The 26,770-nt window shown below is 41.2% G+C and overlaps 1 protein-coding gene across 2 annotated transcripts in view; it reads right to left on the bottom strand.

The window, feature by feature from the left end:
- Positions 1-26,770, bottom strand: part of FBXW8 (F-box and WD repeat domain containing 8) — a 52,588-nt gene that overhangs the window by 20,518 nt on the left and 5,300 nt on the right. For both annotated transcript variants that reach the window (XM_037386563.1, XM_037386471.1), the window contains exons 3-5: positions 21,043-21,207; positions 20,340-20,428; positions 7,501-7,658 (exon numbers count right to left, since the gene is read on the bottom strand). In XM_037386563.1, coding sequence (XP_037242460.1) covers positions 7,501-7,658; positions 20,340-20,428; positions 21,043-21,207 — 412 coding nt within the window. The remainder of the gene's footprint in view (positions 1-7,500; positions 7,659-20,339; positions 20,429-21,042; positions 21,208-26,770) is intronic.

Below are 26,770 nucleotides of genomic sequence, written 5' to 3' on the forward strand. Positions count from 1 at the left end.
AGAGGTAACTTTCCAAAATTACACGCTCTAGCATTACAGGCTCTATTGCTCTCTCTAAGTAATTCCTAATTTTTGACTTTCAGATAACATTGGTGTCTACCTTGAGGAAGGCCGCTTGACTTCTCTTACATTTCCACGTTTGGAGAAGATCAGACTTAGATACCTAAATTCTTGTTCTACTATATACTTGCCTTCAATTACCACAAAACAGAGCGAGGAAGAGCCCACATTCAAATTTCAGTCACACTGCTGCACACACAAGTTACACAAGTTTTAAAGCGAAGAATGTGAAGCTCTGCCCAGGCAGCAATAGGTCAGGGATTTTAACACCATTCTTAACAGTTTACACCCGGCAGCAGAGTTTCTAATCCTGATGCTCTAGAAAAACTGAAAACGTAGAAGAGTTCAAAAAGCTAAAGAACACAAATCCTGAAGAATAGAGGAGTATCAGTCTAAAGGCAATGTATATGTCATTGTGTTTTTTCCCAGCATAGATCACCGATACGCTGTTTAAAAGCCCGGTACATTAAAGCAATAATCTGAATAAAAGCAACCTGAAGCAATCAGGAGTGTATTACAGAACAGAAGGGCCAGACAGAATCGGAGACTTCTGGGCCACCTTTGCACTGAATTAACGGAGAAGCAATCTTCAGATGTGATAGACAGGGCTGGAGAAGCCTGCCTTCTACTTGAGCATGGCCATTAATGATGAAATGATTAATGGTAGCTATTCCTTCAAAAGGAGACATAAAAGCTCTGACAGACAGCTGTGGACGGGCACCAATGCCAGTTTGCAAACACTCCTCCAATGTCCCAAAGGAGGTGAAGCAAGAGTGTGGTAATGAAACTGCACATAGTGAAATGGTATCTAAATGAGTTTAAATTGATTTATGTTTGCTTTTGTAAAGATTATTTGGTATCTGGAAAGTGCTACCAATGTGAAATAATGCAGATAATCCTTAAGATCCCCGCCTAATGGCACTCCCACTGAATATTTATATTCCTCGCCATGGGAATGAGTACCATAATGGGGACCATTTTTGTTTTATTAGGGATGAATATTTAAATTAATCTGCTATTTGCCTAAACAATTAGCCGCCTCTGTTTGTTTACACAAAGCCAAAACTGCAATTAGGCTTCCATCAAAAAGATAAGTCCCGAGTAAAACTGTCCCGATGGAGTCATAAGGGCTCAGAGCAGAACTTCCCAAAATTACTTCTTAGCATAATGGTAATTATGTTAATTGCTTGAAAGGTAAATAACTGCTGAACTGGTTTTGAAAAACAGAATGCTAGCTTGCATCACACACACTTAGGCTTCAAACAAGTTAACAAATACAAATGGACAGCACAGCTACAATTCCCTGTGCCGCCTGGCCTGCCCCGCACCAGGGCTCAGCGGTGGCACTTCTGTTCCTTCGCAGCCAGTCCTTGGCTCCCAACGGGAACAAAGGGAATGGCTGAAGTCTCATCTCCAGGACAGCTAATTTAAACAAGCAAAGAAACAAACAAACATACATCAGTGAGAAAAGACTGTAGTGATATCAGATCGTGGATGTTAGCACCGGACTTTTTCATCAGACGATGAAAACTGCTGCCAAGCTCCTCCCGGCAGGAGTATTTTCAACTTTGTTTTGCAGAACATTTATCCCAATTAAAGATCACTTTTGTGAAGGGGAACAAGGAAGCCAATTTGCTTTCAGTGAAATCTTTTGTTTACACATCTCTGTGATGAGCACGTCACTGTTTTCAATAGAGTGTATTAATGTACGGGAGTTCTGCAAAATATCAAAAAATATTCAAGTCAAAGTACCCTCTCTTCTGACCTCACAAGCAAACTGGAAAACCCAGAATTCAGAGTTCTGCTCTGATTTTGGGCAACAAAGCCACTATTATTGCTGCATCTCAAACATTATAAAAAGAGAAGACAGCAAAAATGGCTCATGTGAAAGTACAATCAGTTCAAGACAGGTGTTTGGATTTTCCTTTTTTAACCAGCTGTTCCATCTGTCCAAAATATCTAAAAGTTTTATCAGAAAAACAAGTGATTTGTAAGGTCACAAGTTAACATCTGTTTAATGAAGGAGCACAATATAAGGAGTAAAAAGGAGAACTGAAAAGGAATGCGATGAGCAAAAGAAATACCATTTTCCGTCATTAGGATGAACAACTATTTGCTTGCAAAAATACTGCTTGTCCCCCTTGATTCCCCCTTCCTTCAAAAGACTGTATGATTGTGTATGTACACCCTCCACCATCTGTTACTTGCTACCAGTTAGACGCTTCAACCACTGCGTGCAAGGACCTTCTGTGGAAATCCACCATTGTCAAAACAGGTGTATGCATTCGTGCATGACGGCAGGAAAACATTTTCAAGTTTCACAGAAAAAGAAAACACTCCACTGTATTTATCAACAGGCAAAGCTACTACTAGGTCTTAAAGTGCTACTCAAGAACATTCTGTATTCTATATTTCATTGCAGAAACAGAAAAATGTATTTATTAGCATGCAAGCCTTTGCAACAGTCAATCATGTTTGTGTAAGAGCAAAAAAATAAAAAGCCACCATTACAGTTAAAGTTATTAGCATGGCAACATAAAAAAAATTAGGTGTAAGATTTACCAGTGCTGATGAGATCACTACTTTACACAGTTTATCTTCCTGCCTCCAGCAGCGACCAGTACTTCATTTCCAAAGCAATATCTTTGCTAAGGTGAAGTTGAGGTTGCAAGCTTACAGAGTATTTTTTTTTTAATACTGTAATCTTAAAAGTGTTAGAGTCATTAAATCAGAATTATAAGCAATACTTTCACAGCATGCTAAAATCTGCACCACAATGGCGATTATTCCAATTGAACTCTAACAATAACTCCTCAAACCGATTTAGACTTTACAGCTTGCTTATATTTAATCTTGGCTCAAGGAAATGAGTATAATTGTGACACTTGACATTACAATCACCGTACCAGTCACCTTGTTTATCACTTTGGCCCAGACTGTACAAAGAACTCAGGTTTGTAACTTCTAACCCAATATATTGTTGAAATGCAGTCTGATGAAAGGTCCATTTATTGCAATTCACTCTAGATTGGAAGGTATTTGGATAAAACATTTAACTATGAGACTACTGTGCCTTACACAGTGCACTGCTGATCCTGACCGTACTCCAGTTTTAGTAAGCATCAGCCAGTCTTCCACCTCTCTTGCTCTATCAAAGGTGAATAGCTGGGAGCTGTTCTCCATTAACAGTGCCTAGTAAATTCTCCTCTAGTATATTCCCTTCTTTGCAGCTGGAAGCACAAAAGACGTCCTGCAAAAGCAGCCGCTTTGTACATCTTGTTTTCACCTAGCTTTCCCTCTGGTATAAAAGGCAACATTTTTGCCACACACACACACAAAAAAGGTCTCTCTTTTCCTCTGACATCTCTAATCCTGTTACAGGGAAAGGAAGCATAAACAGAGGCAAAAAATGTTAAATCACATTTGTAAATATTACGCTGGCTGTGTTTGCCAGGTTAAGAGCTAGCCACAGCAGAGAACAGCTGCCTGCTCGGGCTACCTGCTAGGAGCAAACCCTCGGGCTAAGCGGAGGGAGGGCTGTGGTTTGGTGCAGAAGATCCTACGGACCCATTACATCAGCCCTTCCATGCTAAGGCGATACAGCTAGCGGTTGCTGTCAGCTTTAGAAAAGATGTACAGCAATCGACATGTGAAGTATTGGCGGGGTGGGTGGGCAGGAAAGCAAAGACAGAATTTTGTATATGCTAGAGCAGGGAATGTGGACGTGCTCATGGGTTTTGTGCTCATTCACTTCAGTCTCCTAACACAATGGCCAGAAGCTGCTTAATTCACATCATCTACATGATGTTTTTCCTGTTTGTGAGTCGCAGTCTTGCTTGTTAATTCTTTCTTGATTCACACAAAATTCTTTTTCACCTTTTGAAAACAGTTCTTACACATTTTTCTTTTTTTTTTCTTCCAAGCTGGGAATATTAATTTATTTCCTTGTAATTTTCACACATCACACTTCTATGAAGTACAAACAGTAGACAAAATATGTGGGTGGAAACAAGCATCAGCCTGAAGTCTCAAAACTTATCTTGAATTTTGAGTTTCTCCCAAAAATATTTCTAGTTGGAAGGACAACCAACACACAGCCGATTTAACCTTAGTAGATGCTTGGTGCTCATCAACTAAAATTTTGTATTTTACTTTCATTGCTATGCTGTGTCTCAACTTTCAGCGGGCCCAGCAAGCTACTTACTCTACTAAACAGCGAGAGACTTGACCTCAGCCATAAGATTTGTCCCTTTACATTATCATTATCACACCAGTTTCCACCAAATGTTGTCAGGTTTTATCTCCACCGCGCTTCCTACAGAGATTTCCCAATGACACCCCCCCATGCAGTCCCTCAGAGAAGGTACAGATGAGAAAGTCTGTATTTCATTCCCAAGTTGCAGACTCAAGAGCCAGACTTCCGGGCCCATCATGTGAAATCACGCGCCGTTTCCCCAAACCAAGAGTTTTGCATCCACAGCCACCTGCACGTATCTGATAGGAATAAATACACCTCCACCTGCTACATGTGGTTTTCTTCTTATTTGAGCCAGCCTGTTTCCCTGCTCTTGCTATCTTACAGCATGTCCCGGCACTCAGGGGAAGGCACCAAACATTACTCCATTTCTGCCTTTACAAAGAGGGTACAGAAGGGACAATACCCACAGGCAGCTTTAAGGGCATCAGAACGGACAAGACATCAGATTCCCAGAAAGCAACACTGCCAAAATTCCCTTCCTGGGGCCTGCCAACAAGCAAAAGCACTTCTGGTCCCGGCAGAAACCACCTTCCTTTGCTCCGTGTTGCTACTCTGCAACTTGTGAAGTCCCACTAACTCCTCCCAACGGATCTCCAAGTATTACCGTGAAGGGCAGCAGCGCAGCATCTGCCCGCCATGCCTACATGAGTACGAAACACGGCCTTTAAAAAGAAAAAAACAAAACAAAAACCAATAAAAGAAAAAAAGTATGTTCTCTTGTTGCAGCACATTGTTTTCAAGTCAAACTATGAGACTCCTGAGGGTGGGGTGGGGGGGGAGAGTGATGGCTAAAAGTAGACTGCTGTTTCCCAAAAGCTGTGGCTCGCAGCCAAAGTCAGGCAAGCATGGAGCAGATGGAGTCCTGGCAAGGCCTCTACTGTCCCTGCATTAGCAGCATCTGCTCATTACCCAGAACCCTCGCCTGCTTTATCTAATGCTCCAGGAAAAGCATTTTGATTTGATTCATTTCAGTTCGGTAACGTGCAACACAATTAGTGGTAAAATCAAACTGGAGGACTGCCAGTGCTGACAATAGGAAACAAGGCAGAAGAAATATGAGGCCAGTGGGTTGGAATTCAAAAATCACAACTGTGGATCAAGTTGCCAAGTCCCGTTGCCCCAGGTGTACATACAGTGCCCCCACTGAGTATTGGCATGGGCAGAGGGAACTTCATTTTCTCCCCATACATTTTTCTCTCGTTTACCTCTCCTTGCAGCTTGCTTCTCAGAGGCTGACACCATCAGAAACATTCAGCAGAAGCCACAATTCAGTTTTTCTTTCGTGCCATCGTGGAGTCACACTTCACTTTGGATGCAGGCATCCCAGTAAGACAAATCTTTCTCCTTGCTATTATTTCATATGCCTTGGGAAGCATTTGCTACTACCGAACCAGCAAAACAGTGCTGCAAGGCAGGCGCGGTGCGAGCAGAATCTGCCTGTTAGTTCTTCCCTGTGATCGGATGCCAAGGACATCGCTGCGTGAGCTCTGTTGAACTGGGAGAAACTGATGTTATCTGAACGAGTCTGCTAGCCAGGGATTCGACAGAGAAGTCTAGACTCTTTGCCTGACAGCACCACCTCCAACACTAGCAGATGGTTTCTCTGTGTTAGTCAAACTTACAAACAAAGAGAAAAGGGAGCTGGAAAAGTACAACAAAGAACGATCAAACACATTATCTTCAAAGTCTTCCTTCTCCCTCCCCAAGTTTAAAATAATGCTTTCCACCAAACCTAAATATATGCTTTCAGATTCCAGTTAGTAAACATTTCGAAAAATCAGTCTTTGTAATTCCCTATTCACATCGAAACTAATCTATTCTGACCAGGCTTCTCAAATCACAGTAACTGCCATATCACAGAGCCCATTAAAATTTCTACCCAAAAGAATAAAAGACACTGAGCTTTATGCAAACCAGTTTAGTCACAGCACACACAGGACTGACGACAAGGAATATGACAGGAAAAAAAACCTAGACATATTATTAGATTAGTCAGTGGGAGACTAGAAAACAAACAAAAGACCCTCTGCTAGTCATTGTTTGGCACACTGGACAAAAAGCCAACACTTAGTGCTATAATTTCCTATGGCTCAAGTAAATAATATTAATGAGTATTCTGCAATACCAGACTTGCTGTTGTCAGAAAATGTTGCCTATCGACAATTTTTAGCCACAGAAGACCATTCTAGCATGATCCATGCTAGAGAAACCGCTAAGGATGCTGATCATCTTAAAACAGCTCTTTTCACCCTAACCCCATTTATTTTACTTCTAAAATAAAGTACATGGATTAGAGATTTTGTTTGGATTATCCATTTTCTGTTTTGTTTTCACACGCAGAATTGCCAGGATCAAAGATAGTAGGTGGACAGAACTCCCTAACTTTAAAATCGCTCTATTCATACCTGAGGAAAGATTTTAAAGTGTCAAAACATACATTTTAAAGAAAGATGACAGGAGTTAAGTTCTGCCTGAGCAACTCAGCCTAGGATCCCAATCGGCTAGCACTGTTCAAACCTGACTTTTTTTAATTGCTGTTCCCATGTCCAGTAGATATACAGTTGGTCTCTGGCTCTTGCTGTCCATTACATAAACATCTAAGTATATTTAAAACAATGCATATAACCAGTATTTTATTAGGTTTTCATTACATATTAGGTCACAGTTTTCATTTCTCGATATCAAAGTATATAATAACCCACCACTGCAAACCAGTACTTCAGTTAAGAAAATGTGCATCCACACACTATGCCAAGAGCAAGACAGGACGCAGATTAATCAGACATGCAAGTTTACCAGTATTCCCATAACAAAGCTTCACAGCACCCCAAGGGAGTTTTGGACAGAGGAGAAGGCTGGTGGAAGAATATTTAATATTTTTATAGCAAAACAAGTTATTTGCTTAAGATAGTTTGGCTGGACTACAGCCTGGCACTCAAGCTTTGTGTAGCAGTTCCAGTAGGAATTAAACATCAGTTTTAATGGGTGCTATGTTCCAATGCCTCCCAATGCATTTACGGTTATTGGCCAACTTTCTCACATAAAAGCAAGTGTGTGCATGTGTGTGTTTATATACAGGATTACAGAAACACAAAAAGCTGAGCACAGCTGCTTCATTTTCGTAAAGCCTCTTTTTTTTTTTTTTTTTTTTTTAAATAGGGAGGAGAGTTGTGGTTACTTACCATCCTCATAAGCTGCTACAGCCAGAGAGCTGTTTATCCTCACAAAGGAGACATGTGGCTGAGGTCCAGCATCACCAGGACCGTGCATTGGTTCCAGGATGGGGGCTGTGTAGTCCCAGGTGCGAGTGTCCCACAACCTCACTTCTCCTGATGTGTATCTGGAAAAGAAAGCTATTATTCATCCCAGAGCATCTGAAAAGAGGTAGCTGCAGGAGAAGGGAGGAACAAACAAGAAGCATCTTAAAAACCCAACACCATTTACAGCTCCTAGACCGACTCTCCTCCTGTTTACACACTCTGTGTACAAGCCCATTAATTTCCCTCATTTTATTCCCATTTACTGAATGTAGCATCAAGACTACTAAGACAGGCAGGTGTAAATTGGAGGTACAAGAACAACACGACTGAGCTACCATAGGTTACCAACTATCGATATGAGTTTTACAACTAGAATGCAAGGAGAGTCAGGCTCAAGTGAAAAAAAGGTAATCAGCAACGAGTCTAAATTACGTCATGGCAAAACTTCAAACCGTTTCTTTTCAGTCTTTAAAAATTTGTGACTGTGGTTGTGCCAAAGAAAGACTGTTTAATCAGAGCATTTATGTACGTAAGTACAAGCACTCATATGTATAAACCCATCCAATCTACTACTTTTTATAGAAACTTCTTAATGCCTCATCAACGGATCAGATTTGCCTACATCTCTGAAGACTAATTAATACAATTAAGTGTTGCCTTTAGAATTAAGGCAGTGCCGCCTTCTTTGGAGAAGGCTCTCTCACTGAAACATCAGAAAAACGACAGTTCAACAAGGGTTTTCCAATAAGAAAATTAAAAAAAAAAAAAAAAAAAAAAAAGAACTAAACTTCCCAGATAATACTGACTGTATCTAAATGAATGAAGGCTGCTACACAGCAAGCAACACAGATGTCCTGCGCCATCTCTGCTGTGGAACACAACATTAAAGGTAAAAACCAGTGCAGGCAAAGTAGAGGCAAAGCTCCTCTCTGTGTTCTTTGACCAGTCATAGTTCAACAGCTATTTGGAACAGTTCAATAATTATTTGAATTTTAACAGAACTGTGATAATTAACACGATCGCTCTCAGATGTCTTTCTCTGCCATAGTTGAGACTTGGATTCTGTTGGAAAATAATGGGTGCTTACTGCTGTCAGCTTTGCTGCTACATCCCAACATTTTGGGGAAAAGTGTTTCAAAAGAATGATTCCTATAAGCTTCAAAGGTCTCCAGTTCAAAATCTTGCTGACCTACGTTTTGAGGAAAGTAAGAAAATAGTTAATTTACCAGGAAGGTGAAGGAAAGTGCTTAATAAAGATCTAGAAGATGGTGGACTTCAACTCCGGTTACCCAGTTCCTTGGGGAAATACCACATACAGGGTTACAGGTACTCCAGAGCAGATTACTGCCAACATCTCTGGGTGAAAATGTTCCACTTTATACAACTAATTAAAGTGCCTGAGGGGGCGGTGAAATCTGTCAAGCAGAAAGAGATGCACATTAATTCTCTGCACTGAATCGGGAAGAGGATAACTGTGTCCTTGTCACCTGGCTTCCTCTTCAGTGCTTTACAGGGTAAGACAGGAGAAAATGAGAGAATAGGGTGGGATAGCACTTCTCCCTTTTCCTACTTCTGCAAACGAGGCCCAAATCCCCTTACAAATGTTGCTTTCATTTCCAATTTACAGCAGCGCTATTTAAAAAGAGCAGATGAACAAAGAGGTTTCCCCAAAGCAAAATGTTTCATGTTGGGTTGAACAAGCAGTCCAGATTAGCTCACAACAAGTATCTTTGGTTTACAAAACTGAAAAACGCTCATTTCGGATACATTTTCAAACTTGGAGATAAAACACAATAGGACAGGTAATCGCACAGATCTGCTGCAGTCCTCTTCAACAAGACACACAGATAACATTTTAATTTTGAGCTGCTTTTTGTTTCCCTTTATGTTAGTTTGGGTCATGTTTTCAAGCTTCTAACTGTAAAGAGTAGTGGGTTACAAAGAGGAAGAAAAAATTCTGTTGCCACTAAGTGACCCTGAATAGTGAGTTTCGAGGGAAACATAAAATACTGGTAGAACTGACAGAACTAAGTGACAAGATACTCATTTTCATCCCCATATAAGCAAGGAAGGAAGAACAGTATCTCCTCCTAGTGTATATACATACTTGCTCTCACACAGTCCAGTCTAGGAATGTAAAAAGAAAGACTAATAGATGGAGAAAACAGAACAACAGAAATAGAGAAGAGACACAAGGCTGGCTAATTCCCTGAGCACGCTGCTTCTGGATTTTCTATACAGCATGCAACACAACTGATCCAGGGCTCAAGACATGCTACCATCCTTAAAAAATAACATGGACCACAATCTTGGAATTAAAGACCCAACATCACAATACCACAGTAAGTGCTTAAATTAATTTTATCTCAGAATTCAACCAAATCAAAAGAAAGTTTGAACCATTCTTTGTTCTTGAAGAACCTGAATGACCTCTACAGCTAAGCTCAAACTGGAACAGAACCACCAAACCTTTGTGACTGTCAGTTTGACATAAATTTGACTCAAATTCTGATGTGCGTGTACTGGGACCTGTTAAATGCAGGAACTGTCTCTGCTTGGCAGGCTCTGCACCAGACCACCCTGCAGCCTCCTCATCTTCACTCCCTTTCTCTCCCATGATGAATAGGCACGTGCTGAAGAGCTTTCGCTTCTATACCACGAAGCTGTGGTGCTCTCCCGCCCCTAGCAAGGACCTGTTGAACACAACAGCTTGTTATATGTACCTCAGGCAGGCTCCAGTGGGCTCAGATAGTACCAAACAATCCGTAAGACCATCCTGGCCACAGTGCTTATCCCAGTTCTGTCGTGACAGCGAACGGCACTAGACGTGCCAGGAGAACCCTGCAAGCGCCCACCAAACCCTACCTTCATGTGTGGCTGATCCAGAAATCCCACCAGGGCACTGCAAGATACAAGTGTTTTAGGTTCAGCAGGAGGAGGAAGGCAGTAAGGCATCTTTGCCCCATCCCTCCCATCCCCCTCCTACTCCCGTTTCTCACTCAGCAACACCATAAAGGATTTGGAGAGATGTTACAAGACCATGCTGGAAACATAAGTGGAGGTCTAGGTTTGGGCAGGGAACCAGCATGGGGAAATGGGAGATATAAACCATCTCCTCAGCTGACAACATGCTCCGTTGGCTATCGCCACCACATGCCCATTTCCAGCACACACTGGGCCTGTACCAGAACTGAACTGGAAGACTTTCAAACACAGATGAATCCAATTCAGAACTAAAAAATTTAATGGTTCAACTCCCTGCTTTTAATGCTGTTGTAAAGAGCAACACACTTTCAATTTGTAACCACAACAAAAGGCTTTTAAGCTATTAAAGCATTGCCTTGCTGTAAAAAAATAAAAAGGCTGCTTTATTGCAGATAATTGGCAAATCTGCCATATCTATATAGATGGCTGAAGAGAAGAACACGCTGCACTTTACACGAACTATTTCTAGATAATATCAGTATTTCTATTCATTTCCTACCACACAACTTTTACACTTCACCATGACAACTTAGTTTGGATTACCAGCTACTGAGTGAAAGAACCCCAGATTTAAATCTTCTGCCCCAGAACAGGCACAGTCCTCCAGACTCAATTCAGTTACTGATTTTTGTACCAAGGTGGCTATGAAAGGCCCAGAAAGCTTTCTGCTGGAGTGAAAGAAAAGAAAAAAAAAACAACCCCAAACAAACAAAAAAAAACCCCCTCCTATTTAATACAACAATGAATATGTTCTATTTGCTATAATACCAACAGCATTAAACTGCTGCTTTTCCTTCCCTCAGTGAGTGTAATGAGACAATTACTGCAGTGGCAGGTAAATACTCCAACATCTGATATAACCTACTTGCGCAAAAAAAACCCCAACACACACCCCCAGAAAAAAAACCCCAACCAAACAACAAAAAACCCACAAGAAGCCACCACAAGCCCTACAAATTCTGAGTTTTCAAGTTCAAAGAAAATAAAAACCCAAACCCCAAAAACCCATTAGAGACCATACCTGATTTACTTCATTTAGTAAGGCTGTTCAAAGTCTTGCTTTCCTGAGCACAACAGGGAGCAACAAGAAAAAGACTGTTGCTTACAACCCCTAGTTTTCCTCTCTCCAGATACTCCCTTGCCCCAATCAATACCTTCCGAGGTGTTTTATCCACACAGTGCCTGGCTCCCAGCTCTGGGTCTGCACGCTTCCCTCCTTGTTCACCAGCCACAGTCATCCTCCTCCTAGTCCTCAACAGAGACCCTCGACCCAAGTAACTCCACTTTTCTGATGGACTTAGGTTCTACTTTGCTCTTGTTCTGCTGCACATTTCAGTGTATACTCATAAATAGCAGCAGGAGAAAGACAAGAGCTGTATTTTTCAAACTATACTTCTCCTTGACAAGCCAGTTCTATAATTCTGGGCAGATATGTGTACATCTGCAAAAATCAGTCTGCAAATTCAGCTTCAGCTTTACAGATAAGCATTAAAAAAAACTTGCTGCGACAGAGCAACAATACGTGGAATGCATATGGTGTAGAGAAGCTGAAAAAAATTAAATTCATATGGCATCTACAAACACACTATAATAAAAATACCTACTCACTAATCAAGAGCTTTTAAACTACTTTTTATTGGCAGTACTGTCATAATGAGATGAACAATTTCCCAGTGCCCTCTCACATGAGTGAAAGAAGAAGACTGAAGGAGGAGGAGCTGGGGGTTAAAAGCTGCTGATGTCCCACTGTAGCTGGGAAGCAGGTGGTGAAGTGCGGAACACATGTGGAAGGAAGCAGAGATGGAGGCTGGGCACCGCTCTAATGAAGTGGTGCTGAAGAGGCAGACGATTTCATAAGGAGAAAAACATCAGGAAACTGGTCAAAACACAGAATCTCATCTGAAAAAGCTCAACCGTGTTGGATAGCAATAGGCAGAACAAATTTGGGGAAGAGGAGGAGGGGGAGGCTGATCTCTCTCCAGAGCCCCAGATGTCTTTATCGTTGCCTAATGACAATTATACTCAACCAATTAAGACACTGCTATCACAGTTGCATTGTTAGTAAGCCTTTGGCCCTGAGTGTTGATGGCTGTCTAATTAGTGTTTGTGCAAAGTACAACTGCAACTAATATATAAACTGACAAATACACAAAAGAAAAACTGTTAACAGGAATATTTTCAAAACAGTCGAGAGTACTCATTCAGTCCATGGCAGCAGCAAAGACAAACTGCTTTCCTTCGTAGTTTGCTCACTGCTGGCACTGCAGAATTTTACTTCGAACAAGCAGGCCAACTAGGCTGTCGCTGGGTTGCTGTTGAAATAGGATGCTGGTGTCAGTCCGTTCTGCCAGCTACCTCAAGCACACCACTCCAGGGTAAACCTTACTACACCAAGTTGGTCTGAACACCAAAGTGTCGTAAGACACTTCAGAAATCAGTTTACATTTTCCCCCTTTTCTCTAAAGGATTTGTAGCAAGAAAACAAAAACGAAAGAGGAAGAAAAACCTTTGTTTCACGGTCAGGTTTGATTTCCAGAAGGCAAAGTCTGTTCAGTTTCCAGATACCTGTGGTGATCAACAAAACAAAACAAAAAAACCCAACAACTTTGTTTCAGGCAGTCAGTGACCATCTGTTAATACTCAAAAGATCTTATTATGAAGTCCTTACAATGTCAATGCATTTTATTGAAGTCAACAGGAATTTTGCTCAAGTAACAGTCTCCAGCTATAGCTCTGTTGAAACGGATGCCTGTTGATAAGCAAGTAAAATAATGAGTATTTTGCATTGTCTTGCTGCAACAAGCACCTTGTACCTTTCATCCTTATTCCACCAAAGGCAACTAACCAGTCCTTCATGTGGTTAATTAAGGTATCTACTCAGTGACCCCCTCAGCTGGCTTATGAATAAGGTCCAATTAAACATGCAAACCCAAATCCAAACGCCTTTGGAAGTTGGTTCAAATTGCTCCCAAGCTTCATCTTCTCTATAAGGCTCAAGGAAGACAGTGGTAATACACAATGGTCTGTTTCAAAACACCTCTTCATCAAAAACACTGGAAGTTGGAAGATACCTCAATTGCAACACGCAACACTGAAATCAAATGGACTCTGTTACCTTCTTTTATGCTAAACATTAAGACCCACAACACTTCTCTGAAGTGAGGGATAACGATGGACTGCTTAAATACATTCAACACAGTGTGAGATGCCTCGGATGAAAGAGGTAAAAGTTCCCCAGCCTGCCTGTGTTCTCATTTACAGTTATTTAGAGCCACTGATTTTGCCACTACATATATAACTGACAGGTAGCCTGGCTAAGGGATTCCTCAAGGGAAGGATTCAGGAAAAACAGTCAACTAGCAGCAACGGAATAAGGAACTACTTTGTATGGCAGAAAGGAATAAAAATAGAAGACAATGACAAAAAAATTAAATACAAATGGAACAGGAAAGATAAATTTTTCTGCTATTACAGAGTGTGGCAGAAAGCTACACCATAAAATACAAGAAAGAAACCAGATGGGAGTGAACCCAAACCAGCATTTGAAACCACCCAAACACTGGTAGAAGAACGTGAAGTAGAAAAGGAATGTCCCTGATTTCATGCAAACTTTATTTTGGGTTACTCAATATATGACTGCAGCTATATGAAAAATGACTAACTCGTACCAAAACAGACCTGGAAACACTGTAAGATTTAACAAGTAGGACAGACATTCTGAGCATCCCTGTGATCAGTTCCAAATCTCTTCTGCTGGGAACTCAACTTTCCAATTCATCAACCCACATCCATCTGGGGCCCGCTCACCGAAACTGCATGCAGAGAGCTTGTCCCACCATTCTTAAGGCCTTGTTGAGGAAACCATAGCTCTAGAAAGCGAGTTAAGCTGCTGGAAATAGCATGCAGTTCTTCTGCAGCTTATTGTTGTTACCTGTAGCAAAACTAATATTTCACCATCCCAAGTACTTCTGCAAGCTTCACCTTCTTATTAATTTTAAGTGCATGCAAATGTCATACCAAGGGAACAGAAACAAGCCAAAGGGGTATAGGGCAGGGAAAACATTTTAATGAACACTTACAAAAGCAGAAGTTAAAAAAAGCCAAACTGTCTCTAGTAATTTCTTTTTTAAGGCCAAGAATCTCCTATCATTTCGATCAAGGTTCCAGTGGCTTGCATCAGCTCAGGCCCATTAATTACACCAGCTGCTCTGACCAAGGAAACTTATTAACTGGGGGTAGTGCCTCAGGCTACTGACGTGACAGCAGAAAAAAAAATTATCCTTTTCAAGAGGAATTATGATGCAATTTGGGAAAGATTTGCTCCATCAGCCCTATTATTTCACAAAGGACAAACATATAATGCAACAAATTAAGCAATGGCTCCCATTTCAGATACCGTTGAGAAAACACCATTGGAAGGTGATGTAAATGGATATATTTACATGTTGGAAGGAACACACTGCCAACAGCAGAGAGGAAAAGTATCACCTGAACTCTAAAGCACTGATGGCAACAGCCCAGAGGCTGGTAGGTTGTGAAAAAACAGTAAAACTTAAAACGTTCAGGAAGTTTACTAGAAGGAAGGATGGGTTTGTCTGGCCTCAGTAGAAAACCAGGCTTTACAAGCTCTAAAATAATGACTGTGACTTCAGGATACTGGGCATCGCTACACACACTGCACATCTCTGCATCCAGCAAAACCTATAGGTAAACCAATAGCTTAATGGTCAGGCAGGCTGGAAAAGCATCTTTCACAGAGAGTCAGTATCAAGCTTCCACTATTGGTTTCACCTGAGAGGCTCTTTTTCAAAAGATGACAGAGAAACCAACGTGTTTGTCACTTAACGCAACCTTACCTAACTCCCGTAGTTTGTCATCCGACCCCTCTGAACTCATGATGTCATCCTGTTTTCAATCCTACTAAAGGTGACTCGCTTGAAAAAAAGAAGGTCTGACACTTACTGCTTCTTAACAATGATGCAAATGAGTGAAGAGAACACAAAAGGTTTGGAGAAGATTGAAGGAAAAAGGCAAGTATTTCTACCTTCTGCCTTACTGCTTTGTTTTACGTCCAGGCTCTCAGTCACTGGGAGGGGAGGGAGAAACCTATCAAAGTTGTGCCATTATACAAGTGACATTTAAGCAGTTAAATAAGGCAGGGGTTTATTCAGGCTGTTTAAGACTTCAGTTTGTTAACTTTTATTCATTTTCATTACTAATTAATATTTTGGTTTCCTCAGGTCTGCACACTGAATTGAGATGCAAGAGCTAATAAATACCTTGAGAATAGCCCACAAGCCCTATAGCAAAAAAAACCAAATTAGATGAGAGTTGACATGAAGTTTTAAAAAGTGCAGAAAAGTGTTTTCAAGCCTTTCGGGCTAGTCTCACACATCATTATGAAGCTAAAGAGCGGCAAGCCCATTTTTCTGAAAAAGTCATTTGCAGGTCACCTTTGAGCAAGAGGAAAGCAGAGTGGGAGGTGATGATAGAGAACAAAGAAACCTACCATATAGTAGCAGCTACCTGTATGTCTGTACGTATGTTGCTCGTAATGACTTAAACTGAAAGGCCCAAATTGCTTGAAAGTGCTGGAGTGTTAAAATTGTAACTCCTGTAAGACTCCTTCAGAAAGAAGGCAACTGTATGAAAATTATTTCGGTGCATTTAGTTTCTCAGTACGATAGAATCAAAACATATCACTAGCTCCAAAACAGACAATTCCCCTAACCACAGCGGATATTTAGAAAGAAGTTCTTTTGCTTCTCATTGCCTTTATCAAGCATCACTTGTAGAAACACCATGCGTGCCAGGTGTGCTCCACCCTGACAGGGGAGGAAGCGTTAAGCTGTTGATTTATCAAGGCACTCGGAGCAGATGAATCTCACCAGCCCTAACTCAAGAAAATAAAATCTCCAGGAAAGATGCCAGTACTTACTGGAGGAAGGAAGAGAGCGTCTGAAGTTAAAACGTAAAGAAAAGAAGCAGGGGCTGATTTCCAGCCTGGTCTATAAGAGGGGCAGGGACTCCATGGAGCACCTGCTGGCTCCATCCCCGTGGCAAAGCAGAGGCATGCCCTTACATCTCTGTTTACACAAGCTCTTCGCTCACAGTCTACCACCTCCTTCAGTCAAGCAAAACCGAAGAAAGGAAAAGCAGATACCTTTATATTTCTGGGTCTTTGGAAGGGTGGTCTGACTCTGGATCTCTTCTGTTTCTTTTCATTTGAGAAGCTTTCAGAGCTACAAACAGCAGCAGTAAAGCCACAGCGCCCTTTCTGCAAGCCTACGTGTTAACGCAATGCACCATAAAATGTCACGGCAGACTCTGGTTTTATGGGGCAAGTCGTGAGAAGAGATCACCACCACCAACACAAGGCAAGCCTTCCCACGGTTCAAGGACAGCCACACATAAGTATTCACATAGAGCCAGTCAGACAACAGAACAGTCTCACAACACGCTACAGACATGTTACACCACAGGATCCACTGTGTAATGACAACACAGTTCAAACAAGGACCAGATGCATGCTCCGAGATCGGTATCTCCAGGAGGACCTAACCTCTCACTACAAATTCCCATCAGTGTGGCTGTCAACACCACCAAGGAAAAAAAAAAAAAAGTAGCAATTTTAGTTTGAACATGTGCTTGCTTAAAAAAAAAATAAATAAAATAAAATAAGATTTTATTAACAGAAGATGAAGAAAGCCAGGCATTCTGTACTGAAACCAAACATACGACAGCATTAGGTGCAGTCAACCTAATGACCAGTAGTAATCTATAAAAGCCAAGCAAGCAGCTATATAATTGCTTTAAGTAAACACTGACTTAAAGACAAAACTACATTTGAATTGAATATGGAAGGGGGGAGGACAACAACCCTTTAAGAAGATCTTTTGAGACATGTAACTGTAGAAAGGCTGGCAAATACAACATTGATTGGGAGTGAGGTAACCACAAACACCGCTGTCTCAAATGAAAAGGGATTCAAGGTCTGACCCAGAAAACAAGCATCGTAACTGCTGGGATGAAATTTTAATGATAAACACAAGATGCTCTGCATGCAGGCCAGATTGAATTATCTGATGTCAGCCCGTAAATGCAAAGCGCTCTGAGAAAGAGGAGCTGCTAGCAGCCACCTTCAACTCGCAGCTCAGGTTGCACTTAAATCAGTCCTTGATATTCTGCCATCTTCTGGCTTGAGCTTTGGCAGCAGCATGGAAAAAACAGGAGAGTGCATGAAATAGGTACATTCCTCTCAGGGAGAGCTAACCTTGTAGAGTTTGTCTTTGCTTCCTTACACAAAGTTAACAAAGAGATCCTCCCCCGAACCACTTCAGGCAAACTACACCTCTGTGTATCACGCTTGTAACTGCTGTTTTAAGTCACTCTGCTCACAACCTGTACAAATTCCATTTCAGAAAGATTAAAAAAGCTTTACAGCAACTCTAAAGAAAATTAATCTACTTTCCAGCACTATACTCGAAGCAGCATAGTGAAAAACGCAAGATGAGGTCTATCACAGCACAAGTCCAAATCAAGTAAGGTTGTTCCCAGGCTTACTCCAAGATTGCAAAGACACAACAGCCCCAGCATTCCTGCTGGAGAACCCCTCTCTCCAAATCTTTCTTTAATTTTTATAACCATTCTCTGATCTTCCAAGATCCCAAGTTGAATGTCCTGAAACCAGGGAGCAGCTGCTATACGCTGTCACAGTTTCCAGCTATAAAGACAGAGCGTAATGCCTGGCTGGCCCGACTGAGCTGAGCCAGAGTGCTGCAGCTGCTCCCCAAAGTCAGACATCAAGGGAGAAAATTAGAAGAGCCAAAGCCCAACCAGAACTTAATCTGGCTACTGCCGCAAAAGACAATAAAAAAAAAAAAAAATCACGCTTCTATAAATACATTAGCAACAAAAGGAGGGCTAAGGAGAATTTCCATCCCCTGTGCTGGACACTGATGAGGCTGCACCTCAAATACTGTCTTCAGTTTTTGGCCCTTCACTACAAGACAGACATTGAGGTGCTGGAGCATGTCCAAAGGGCAACCAAGCTGATGAAGGGTCTTTTCCAACCTAAATGATTCTATCATCAAAAAAACTGCTAAAAACTGAATGGCCCTATTTTTCTGCAGTATAGCAACCTGACTATAGAAGAAAGGTCAAAGATGCCACAAGCCACTGCTTAGAAAACCCAAGAAATGCCACCCACAAAATGAGCATTAAGATCATCACCCACTTCAAGTCTTGCAAAGTCACATATCAGGTTTGCTTTACACACATGGCAAGTCTTGCTGTAATCTATGATTATTCACATGTAAAGCCAAGGACGTAAGTGTTTGTGAAACTGGAGATATAATCATTAAATGTAACAGATAATTGATATTTATACCGAGAAGAAAATTGACTTTTGTTAACCTCAGCTATTAAATTACTTCTTCAGTACCGAAAGAATGCAGCAGCTAGCTATTGATCACCAGATTCATTACACTTTTATGACAAATTTGAAAGCACAATGCCATTAAGTACAATACTATAAGCTACGAAAGGGGAGTATTGTGTATAGATTAAAAAAACGCAAACCAACAAAACCCCAACAAATTCCCCAATCTACTTATCATATATACTTAGCAAATGCACATAACAAACCAAGTATTTCCCTGCACAATTTGCTCATGTCCTTAGAAGTTTTAGTTTTATCTTTAAGTCTGTCTTTTTTGATATTTATCATGAGATATTACTGGAAGGTGCAAGTGTGCCACTGTCTTGCAGACTTCAATCATCACTGGCAGAAAACCAAACTCATCTTCTTTTGGGCAAGAACAGTGTTCTACGTGCAGCAATTTAAGAGATGTTTTCAGAGATCTTGAGCTACCAAAGCAGAGCGAAGGGCAAGCAGTAAACAGCAAAGAAAGAAATATAACTTTGGTGTTCTAATCTTCTAAACATTTCATTTACAAACCAGATAAAGACAAACAGCTGAACTCTGATTTCCCCCTGTTGTTTTATCAAATATATGTTCATAGCTTCATAAGAAGACTTCATTACTAAAATTCATCTTCTCAGAGAAGGGAAATAACTGACAAGTAATACCCATAATATTGTTTTTCCTAACAGATACACATGTGTAGCTTTTCCCTCTGTGGTCTCTTACCTGCTCACCTGTTTTCAGGAACCTAAATTATTTAATGGCACCAACTCCCTTCAGCATGCCAGCTGATGCAAACTCACCAAAAGAATCAAGAGATACTGGAGGAACTGGGGAGTCCTGACCAAGCTTTGTATTAGAAAAAGAGAAGTTTGAGTTTCTCTACTTTTTGGGTGGGTTTTTTTTCCCCTGAACTTTTAAATAACAATGGAGAAAAGTAACAGTCCTCTAAAGTTACCTTGCCACAGCACACAAAAATATCTTTGTGATTAAGAGGTTTTTATGGAAAATAAAAACATTTTTCAGCAGATATGTACTGTATTTAATACATTCTGGGTGCTTCTGCAGAAAAACCATAGGTACAGTTCATCAGGAAGCACTATAGTCTTTACAGGGACTACACATACATCAGAGCGTTTTTGGAATAGTACCATAAAAATCTGCACTGCTGAAACGACTTGTAGATAACCATCATTATCAGTCACTTTAAGGACAGTCTACCTCACCCACAAAAGAACTGCAGTCAGAAAAAAAGTCGTTCTTGTTGCCTCAAACAGGTGCTTCTTTTGAATTTGTTACAAAGCCATACGTGAGATTTCAAACAGTGAGCATTACACAACCTCATACTCACCCAGCAATAACAACTCCATCGCAAGTATGTACATCACAAAGAATTTTTCCCAGCTCATATCGCAGCTGGCTCACAGCACCGATGCGGTTCTGCACAGGAAGATGAGACATAGTGTTGGTACTGCAATACGTTAATCAACCATGTTAATTTGGTGCTTCATGGAAAACTCCCAAGCTTTGCTTTTGCTACTGACAAGTTGTAGTGCAGCTGAGAGAGAAGACACAACCATTTTATGCTTGCCGTCTGGAATTTTTACAGATGGGAATGAAGGAGAAAGAAGCTATTGCTCTTTATTATCATTCATAATCTTTAGGTGGAGAAACAACTATCACAACAACAACAAAATTATAGCTCTCTCTTAGCTAGGATATGTAATGAGCAGGGGAAGGAGCCTTCATCTTAAAGGCTGATTCTCATTATCACGGGACGGTTGAAGTATAAACATCTTTCTTGCACCAGTCAATGCACAGCAAACAGAAAGACTCACTACCAAAAGTCAGTGACTGGGGGAGTGGGGGGGGGGGGGGCGGGGGGAAGGTATTACAGCTAGGGCTATGTCTCATAAATCCTTCAGCAGCTTTTCCCTTTTAAACAGCAAAAAGAAGCTGCAGTATAAAAGACCAGCTTTTCACTACCACTTGCTTGAACCAGGTTCCCATTTTTTCTACAGCATCTGGATCCCATTAAAGAAATTCTCTTTTACCTTCCAGTTGGTTTTCAAAGTGCGCTCTCTGGCACGGCAGTTCTTGAGGGCGAGCTTCCAACAGGAATGATCAGAGATGCTCGTATCTAATAGGTATCCTTCCTGTTGGCACAACCGGTACCACAACACTTCATCTTCTGCAAGTACTTTCCATGTCCTGCTGACCTAGAAATAAAATTTATATATATATATATGAGAGAATATGAGATATATATATCGTAAAAGTAAAAAATAGATTTCATATAAAATGTTTTCAATAACATCTGAAATATACACATATAAATCAGTATAGGCCTGCACTGAGACTAAATTCTGATCTTAACAAATACATTTGTTCACCCTTTATACTACTGAGAGTATAAAACCCCCAAACCTTTAACAAAATACTTGGTTTCGTGGATTCTTTTGAAAATAACTGAGTTTCGACTCCATAAAACGTGAACACCATCATTTAGTGGCCATGCTGTCAACCTGAAACATCAGTGCATTAAAAGTTTTGAAGGGAAAAGCAGCAAGGAAACAATTAAGAAAGCATTGTAAGTTTAGCACAACAATATGATTTTCATATTTGTAGCTAAGAAAACCTCTCAGATCACACCATCATATCTCTAAAGTCCTACTGACAATGTCTGATTAGGTGTATGACATTAGTGATTTATAACCTATTGTATTACAGTATGCATAAATAGGAATGAATTATTAAGTTTTTCAAGTAGCCTCAAGTTGCTGTCCATTTCAGAGAGAACAGCTTCATCACAATCAATTGTGGGCTTAGAATTAAAGATTCAAGAGGTAAGAGCCAACTTAAGTAGCATTTGTTCTCTGTAATTCTTAATTTAAAAAAACAGATGTAACCAATGAAAACTGCCACGAGTGAAAGCAGCAATCAATTGTACAGTTTCCAAAAGATTAAAAAAACCTTCTCAGCCTGACATCATTTTTAGCAACTTAGAATTAAGCATCTGATGTCCATTTCAGTCCCAAGATTACACCAAGAATCTAGGTCTCCCATTGATACAAACCCACAGGGCCATCTCTCCGTGTTTACTTGCCATTCATTCCACGTTTACACACAGATAGGACACAGCACAGGGAGATGAAGGATGAACTATTACTTGTTCTCCATTTTACAAGATTAATCTCCTTTGTATTTTATCATTTCCATACACACCTTGCTTCAGACTTCTTAAAACCACAGCTTTCAAAGACAAAGCGATGCTTCACAAAACTATGTATCATGAAGAATACTGAAAGTATGACATCCTTTCGGCTAGTGCAGATTTGCAAAAAGTCCAAGGAGAACACAAGCCATTGGAGCAACAAAGCGTGCAGTGAGCTTACAGGGAGGTTAGAAAACAACAGCCACTGCCTTAAATAAATCAAGTAATCTCAAGAGTTTGTAATCTGATCTGTAAAATTTTACATGTGATGCCTTGGAAAAGCATGCCTTAGCCCGCTGTATTAAATGCAGCATCCCGCCAAGAGCGACTAGTCAGCCCAACCAAAACACCCACAACACCACATGGAGATAGTAGCTAAGGTCCAAAAAGCACCCACCAACTCAACACTGCATCTTACAGATCTCCTTGGGTCACAGTAAGTGCAAAAAGATCCCACACACATGTTCCCAAACCTCCCTGCATATTACGTAGACGCCAAACAGTGGGACAGCATGCTCTGCAGTGAACAGCATAGATGTCCCCTTGGCTAGAAGCTTCATAAGGTTTTCATCTTGTTTATGTTGTGTTGCCTTGCTGGAAAGAACACATGTATCAATTACTGCTCTCAAAAACCAACATCTCACTAGGAATCAAGAACTGGGTCGTAAGACATACCTCATGACCTTTTTCCCCCAGGGAAAAGAAAAAAAAGTTTAAGATGAAAAAAGGGTGGTGGACAGAGTAAGCTGCATATGTTTTTAAGATTTGATACCTCTATACAAGAGGAGCTCTCAGACAGGAATATCCAAGTCCAGCAGAGCTAATATTCTAGTCAAGTCACCAAGAGACCCCAATTCAAACTAGCAGACATGCATAATCCCCTTCCATCATCTGACAAAGAAAACAACCTGGATAGGGCAATCACAATGCCTCACAAATGACAGGAACAGCACCGAGTCTTCTCTAGTGTTAAACATCACCCTGTAATAAAAAAAGCAGTGCTTAATGCTCCTGTCCCTACAGGGATACACTCAGGAAGTTCAAAAGCATAAAAAAAAAACAAAAACCAATTCAAGCTTCAAACCGTTACAGTTTAGTGGGGAATTTGCTCTCGATTTGGTTTTAAAGTAATATAAACCCATATATTATTGCTCAAACAAAAAAAAAAAAAAAAACCTTTTGCTGACACACAAAAACCCCGCTGTTCTGCAGAAGTTGAGCACCCCGGCCAAGCCCAGCCGACAATAACGGCACCTCTGCCCCCATCCCGGCACAGCAGCACATCTCTGCTGACACCGAGGGGACAGGCTAACATACAAAAAAAAGTAAACAAAGTCAAACCATGCCAACTTCTGCCTTGCTTGGAAAAAAAAATCCTCACAGAAAACCACACACCTTTGGAGTTTGCCAAAACAAAGTTGTACAGACCTTTCTAGTTTCAAGGTCTTAAAAGCATTTTATAAAGACAGTAAAAAAAAAAAGGGGGTGGGGGACGACTACATAAAATTTAGACTGCCTTTTCAACTTTCAGGAACAAACATGCAAGGGGAATAAAGATCCTATCCTATTATGATTTTTTTAAATCAAATTACATCGAATCCTGCTGCTTTACAAGCATGAATTTCCAAAGGGTCCCTAATGCAGCCTTTTCTTAATGCACCAAAACTAGCATGACAATCCCTTGTAAAAGCCCCACTGAGCAAGCCTCAGCTGCAAGAAATCGCTAATAAAAGAGTCTCAAGCATTTTACTTTACAGCACCACTGTGAGCTGCCGCATTAAAACCAGCCATTGGCTTGAAGTCAGCTTTATTAGATCTGCTTGACTTAAGAGTTTCAGGTGAGGCCCCAAAAGCCAGAGGATTACGACTTTATTTATACGCACCCATACATTCTGCTTGTTGGAGAGTAGCTGAGACATGCAAAGCTCTTATTAAACTATGAATGTAATTATTTCCAAATCTACACTACATAGAAACTCCAACAATGATCAACAACAACATCTTACAGACTTCTTTATAGATTTAGAGTTCCCAATTTAAATTTGTCTTGAGTTTTCCTATTATCTTTTTACTACAGTTCTCAACTGTTCTCAGCAAAGAAACTTGGGTTTCCCCCGAGCTCCACACAGGAACAGTTTTGTATCTAACAGCTCAGCAAGTAACAATGTTCTGAAGGACTTCAAAGGGTTTTGCTGACATTGGTTGTGCCTTTAGGGAATTCCCCCCCCCAAAAAAAAACCCCACCAACCCTAAAGTCCCCCACCTCTTGAATCAAATCCTAAATTTCTTCTAATCCCATCTAAATCAGATGGCTGAAATCCCAATGAAGGTTTATTCATCCCTCTCCATCTGATAATTGTCTTTGTTTCATTAGGTTTATTTTCTTCCCTAGACATGGTCATGGTTCATTCTCTGAAGCCAAGGGCCTCGGTTAGAAATACATGGACTTTTCAGTTCAGTACAACATGCAGTGCCAAATAGTATTTAATCCAAAGCCAATGAGATGGAGGCTTTTCAATTCTCTGCGATAATCAGAGAACCATAGAACAGTTCGGGTTGGAAGGGACCTTCTTAAAGATCACCTAGTCCCACCCCCCTGCCCCAGGCAGGGACACCTTCCACCAGACCAGGTTGCTCCAAGCCCCGTCCAGCCTGGCCCTGAGCACCCCCAGGGATGGGGCACCCACAGCCGCCCTGGGCAACCTGGGCCAGCGCCTCACCACCCTCACAGGGAAGAATTTCTTGCTTATATCTATCTAAATTTGCCCTCTTTCAGTTTAAATCCATTTCTCCTTGTCCCATCTCTACATCCCATGCAAAAAACCCCTCTCCAGCTTTCCTGTCGGCCCCTTTAGGTACTGGAAGATGCTCTAAGGTCTCCCTGGAGCCTTCTCTTCTCCAGGCTGAACAACCCCAGCTCTCAGCCTGCCCTCACAGGAGAGGTGCTCCAGCCCTCGATCATCTTTGTGTCCCTCCTCTTCCAGAGCTAGAAGCAGTGCTGCAAGGGGGTCTCATCAGAGCGGAGCAGAGGGGGAGAATCCCCTCCCCCAACCTGTTGGTGATGTGGCTGAAGATACAGCTGGCCTTCTGGGCTGCAAGCACACAGTGCTGAGTCACGGTGACCTTCTCATCAACCAACAGCCCTAGGCCCTTCTTCTGCTCAGGGCTGCTCTCAATCCATTCCCCTCCCAGCCTGTATTTGTGCTTGGCATTGCCCCGACTCAGGTGAGGGACCTTGCACTTGGGCTTGTTGAACTTCATGAGGTTCACATGGCCCCACCTCTCAAGCCTGTCAAGATCCTTCTGGATGGCATCCCTTCCCTCCAGCGTGTCAACTGCACCACACAGCTTGGTGTCACTGGCAAACTGAGGGTGCACTCAGTCCTAGCATTCATGTTGCTGACAAAGATGTTAAAAAGCACTGGTCCCAGTGACGACGCCGGAGGAATGCCACTCATCACTGGTGTCTGCTTGGGTCATTGAGCCATTGACTGCAACTCTTTTACTGTGACCATCCAGTCAGTTTCTTATTCACCGAGTGGTCCATCCATTATTTAAGTTTCATTCTGAGCTCAGGACATCCTTATCCATCTATTCATCTGCTCTCTCTTTAAACTGTGAGAAGAATGGATGATTGCTCTTACTCATATACAACCTTGATGCAAAAGTATGCTCAAAAACTACATGAGATTTTCTTTTTTTAAATGTATAAACACTAAAAACCTAACAGTGTGACAGTTCCAGAAGCTCTAGAGGCAAGCATCTGAAATTGTTGACTTATGCAAGACAATTCATTCTTAAATTCCTAGAAACAGTCTCCCTTGTCCTAGATACATACACAATTGTTGTGTTGGTAAACATTTCTAAACCTTTTCTCAGATGAAAATGCTAACAGTTCAAGGCAATTTCCCACTGATCTGTTCATAAATAAAACTGCCTTAGCACTGCCAAAATTCAGTACATACTGTCAAGAAGTATTTCACGCCACAAAATGCAATTTATGCAGTCTCTGGTATTACTAGAAAGCAGGAACTACTCTAAGTATGTGGAGAAGTTCATAGATGAGACACATCACCTTATCACAAAGGCACAGTTTAAGGGCCAGGTCCTCAGGCCACGAGTGAAGTTAATTGCCAGTATCGGCAGTATCAACCCCAAATAACACAAGAACTTCTGATGCATTTCAATTTGTCATACTCGTGGTGTCCCGAGTGATTGTTTTTCTTTTCCCCCTATATCACAACCAGGAGGAAGGACTGACTGTTCTCAAAGCTGCTCATCACAGAAGTCACAAGAGAGTCGCTCATAACATAGCTTTTTTTTTTTGTTGTTCCAATGGTCAGAACAGAACCACAAGATGCTCACAGGGCTGGCATAAAGCAGAGGGAAAATTTTACCATTACCCTGGACTGTTCTGTTGATAGAGTAACATGGGTTATCAGCAGGGACTGGTCTGCTGGATGCTACTGACTATCACACAGCTACTGCGAACCCACCACAGCTCAGGAACTAATGACACCGTTAATTTACATGCTACATATGGCTTTTGTATTTCAAGTGCCAAACAG

The sequence above is a fragment of the Falco rusticolus genome, chromosome 1 (genome assembly GCF_015220075.1).
Source record: "Falco rusticolus isolate bFalRus1 chromosome 1, bFalRus1.pri, whole genome shotgun sequence".
Taxonomy (NCBI): domain Eukaryota; kingdom Metazoa; phylum Chordata; class Aves; order Falconiformes; family Falconidae; genus Falco; species Falco rusticolus.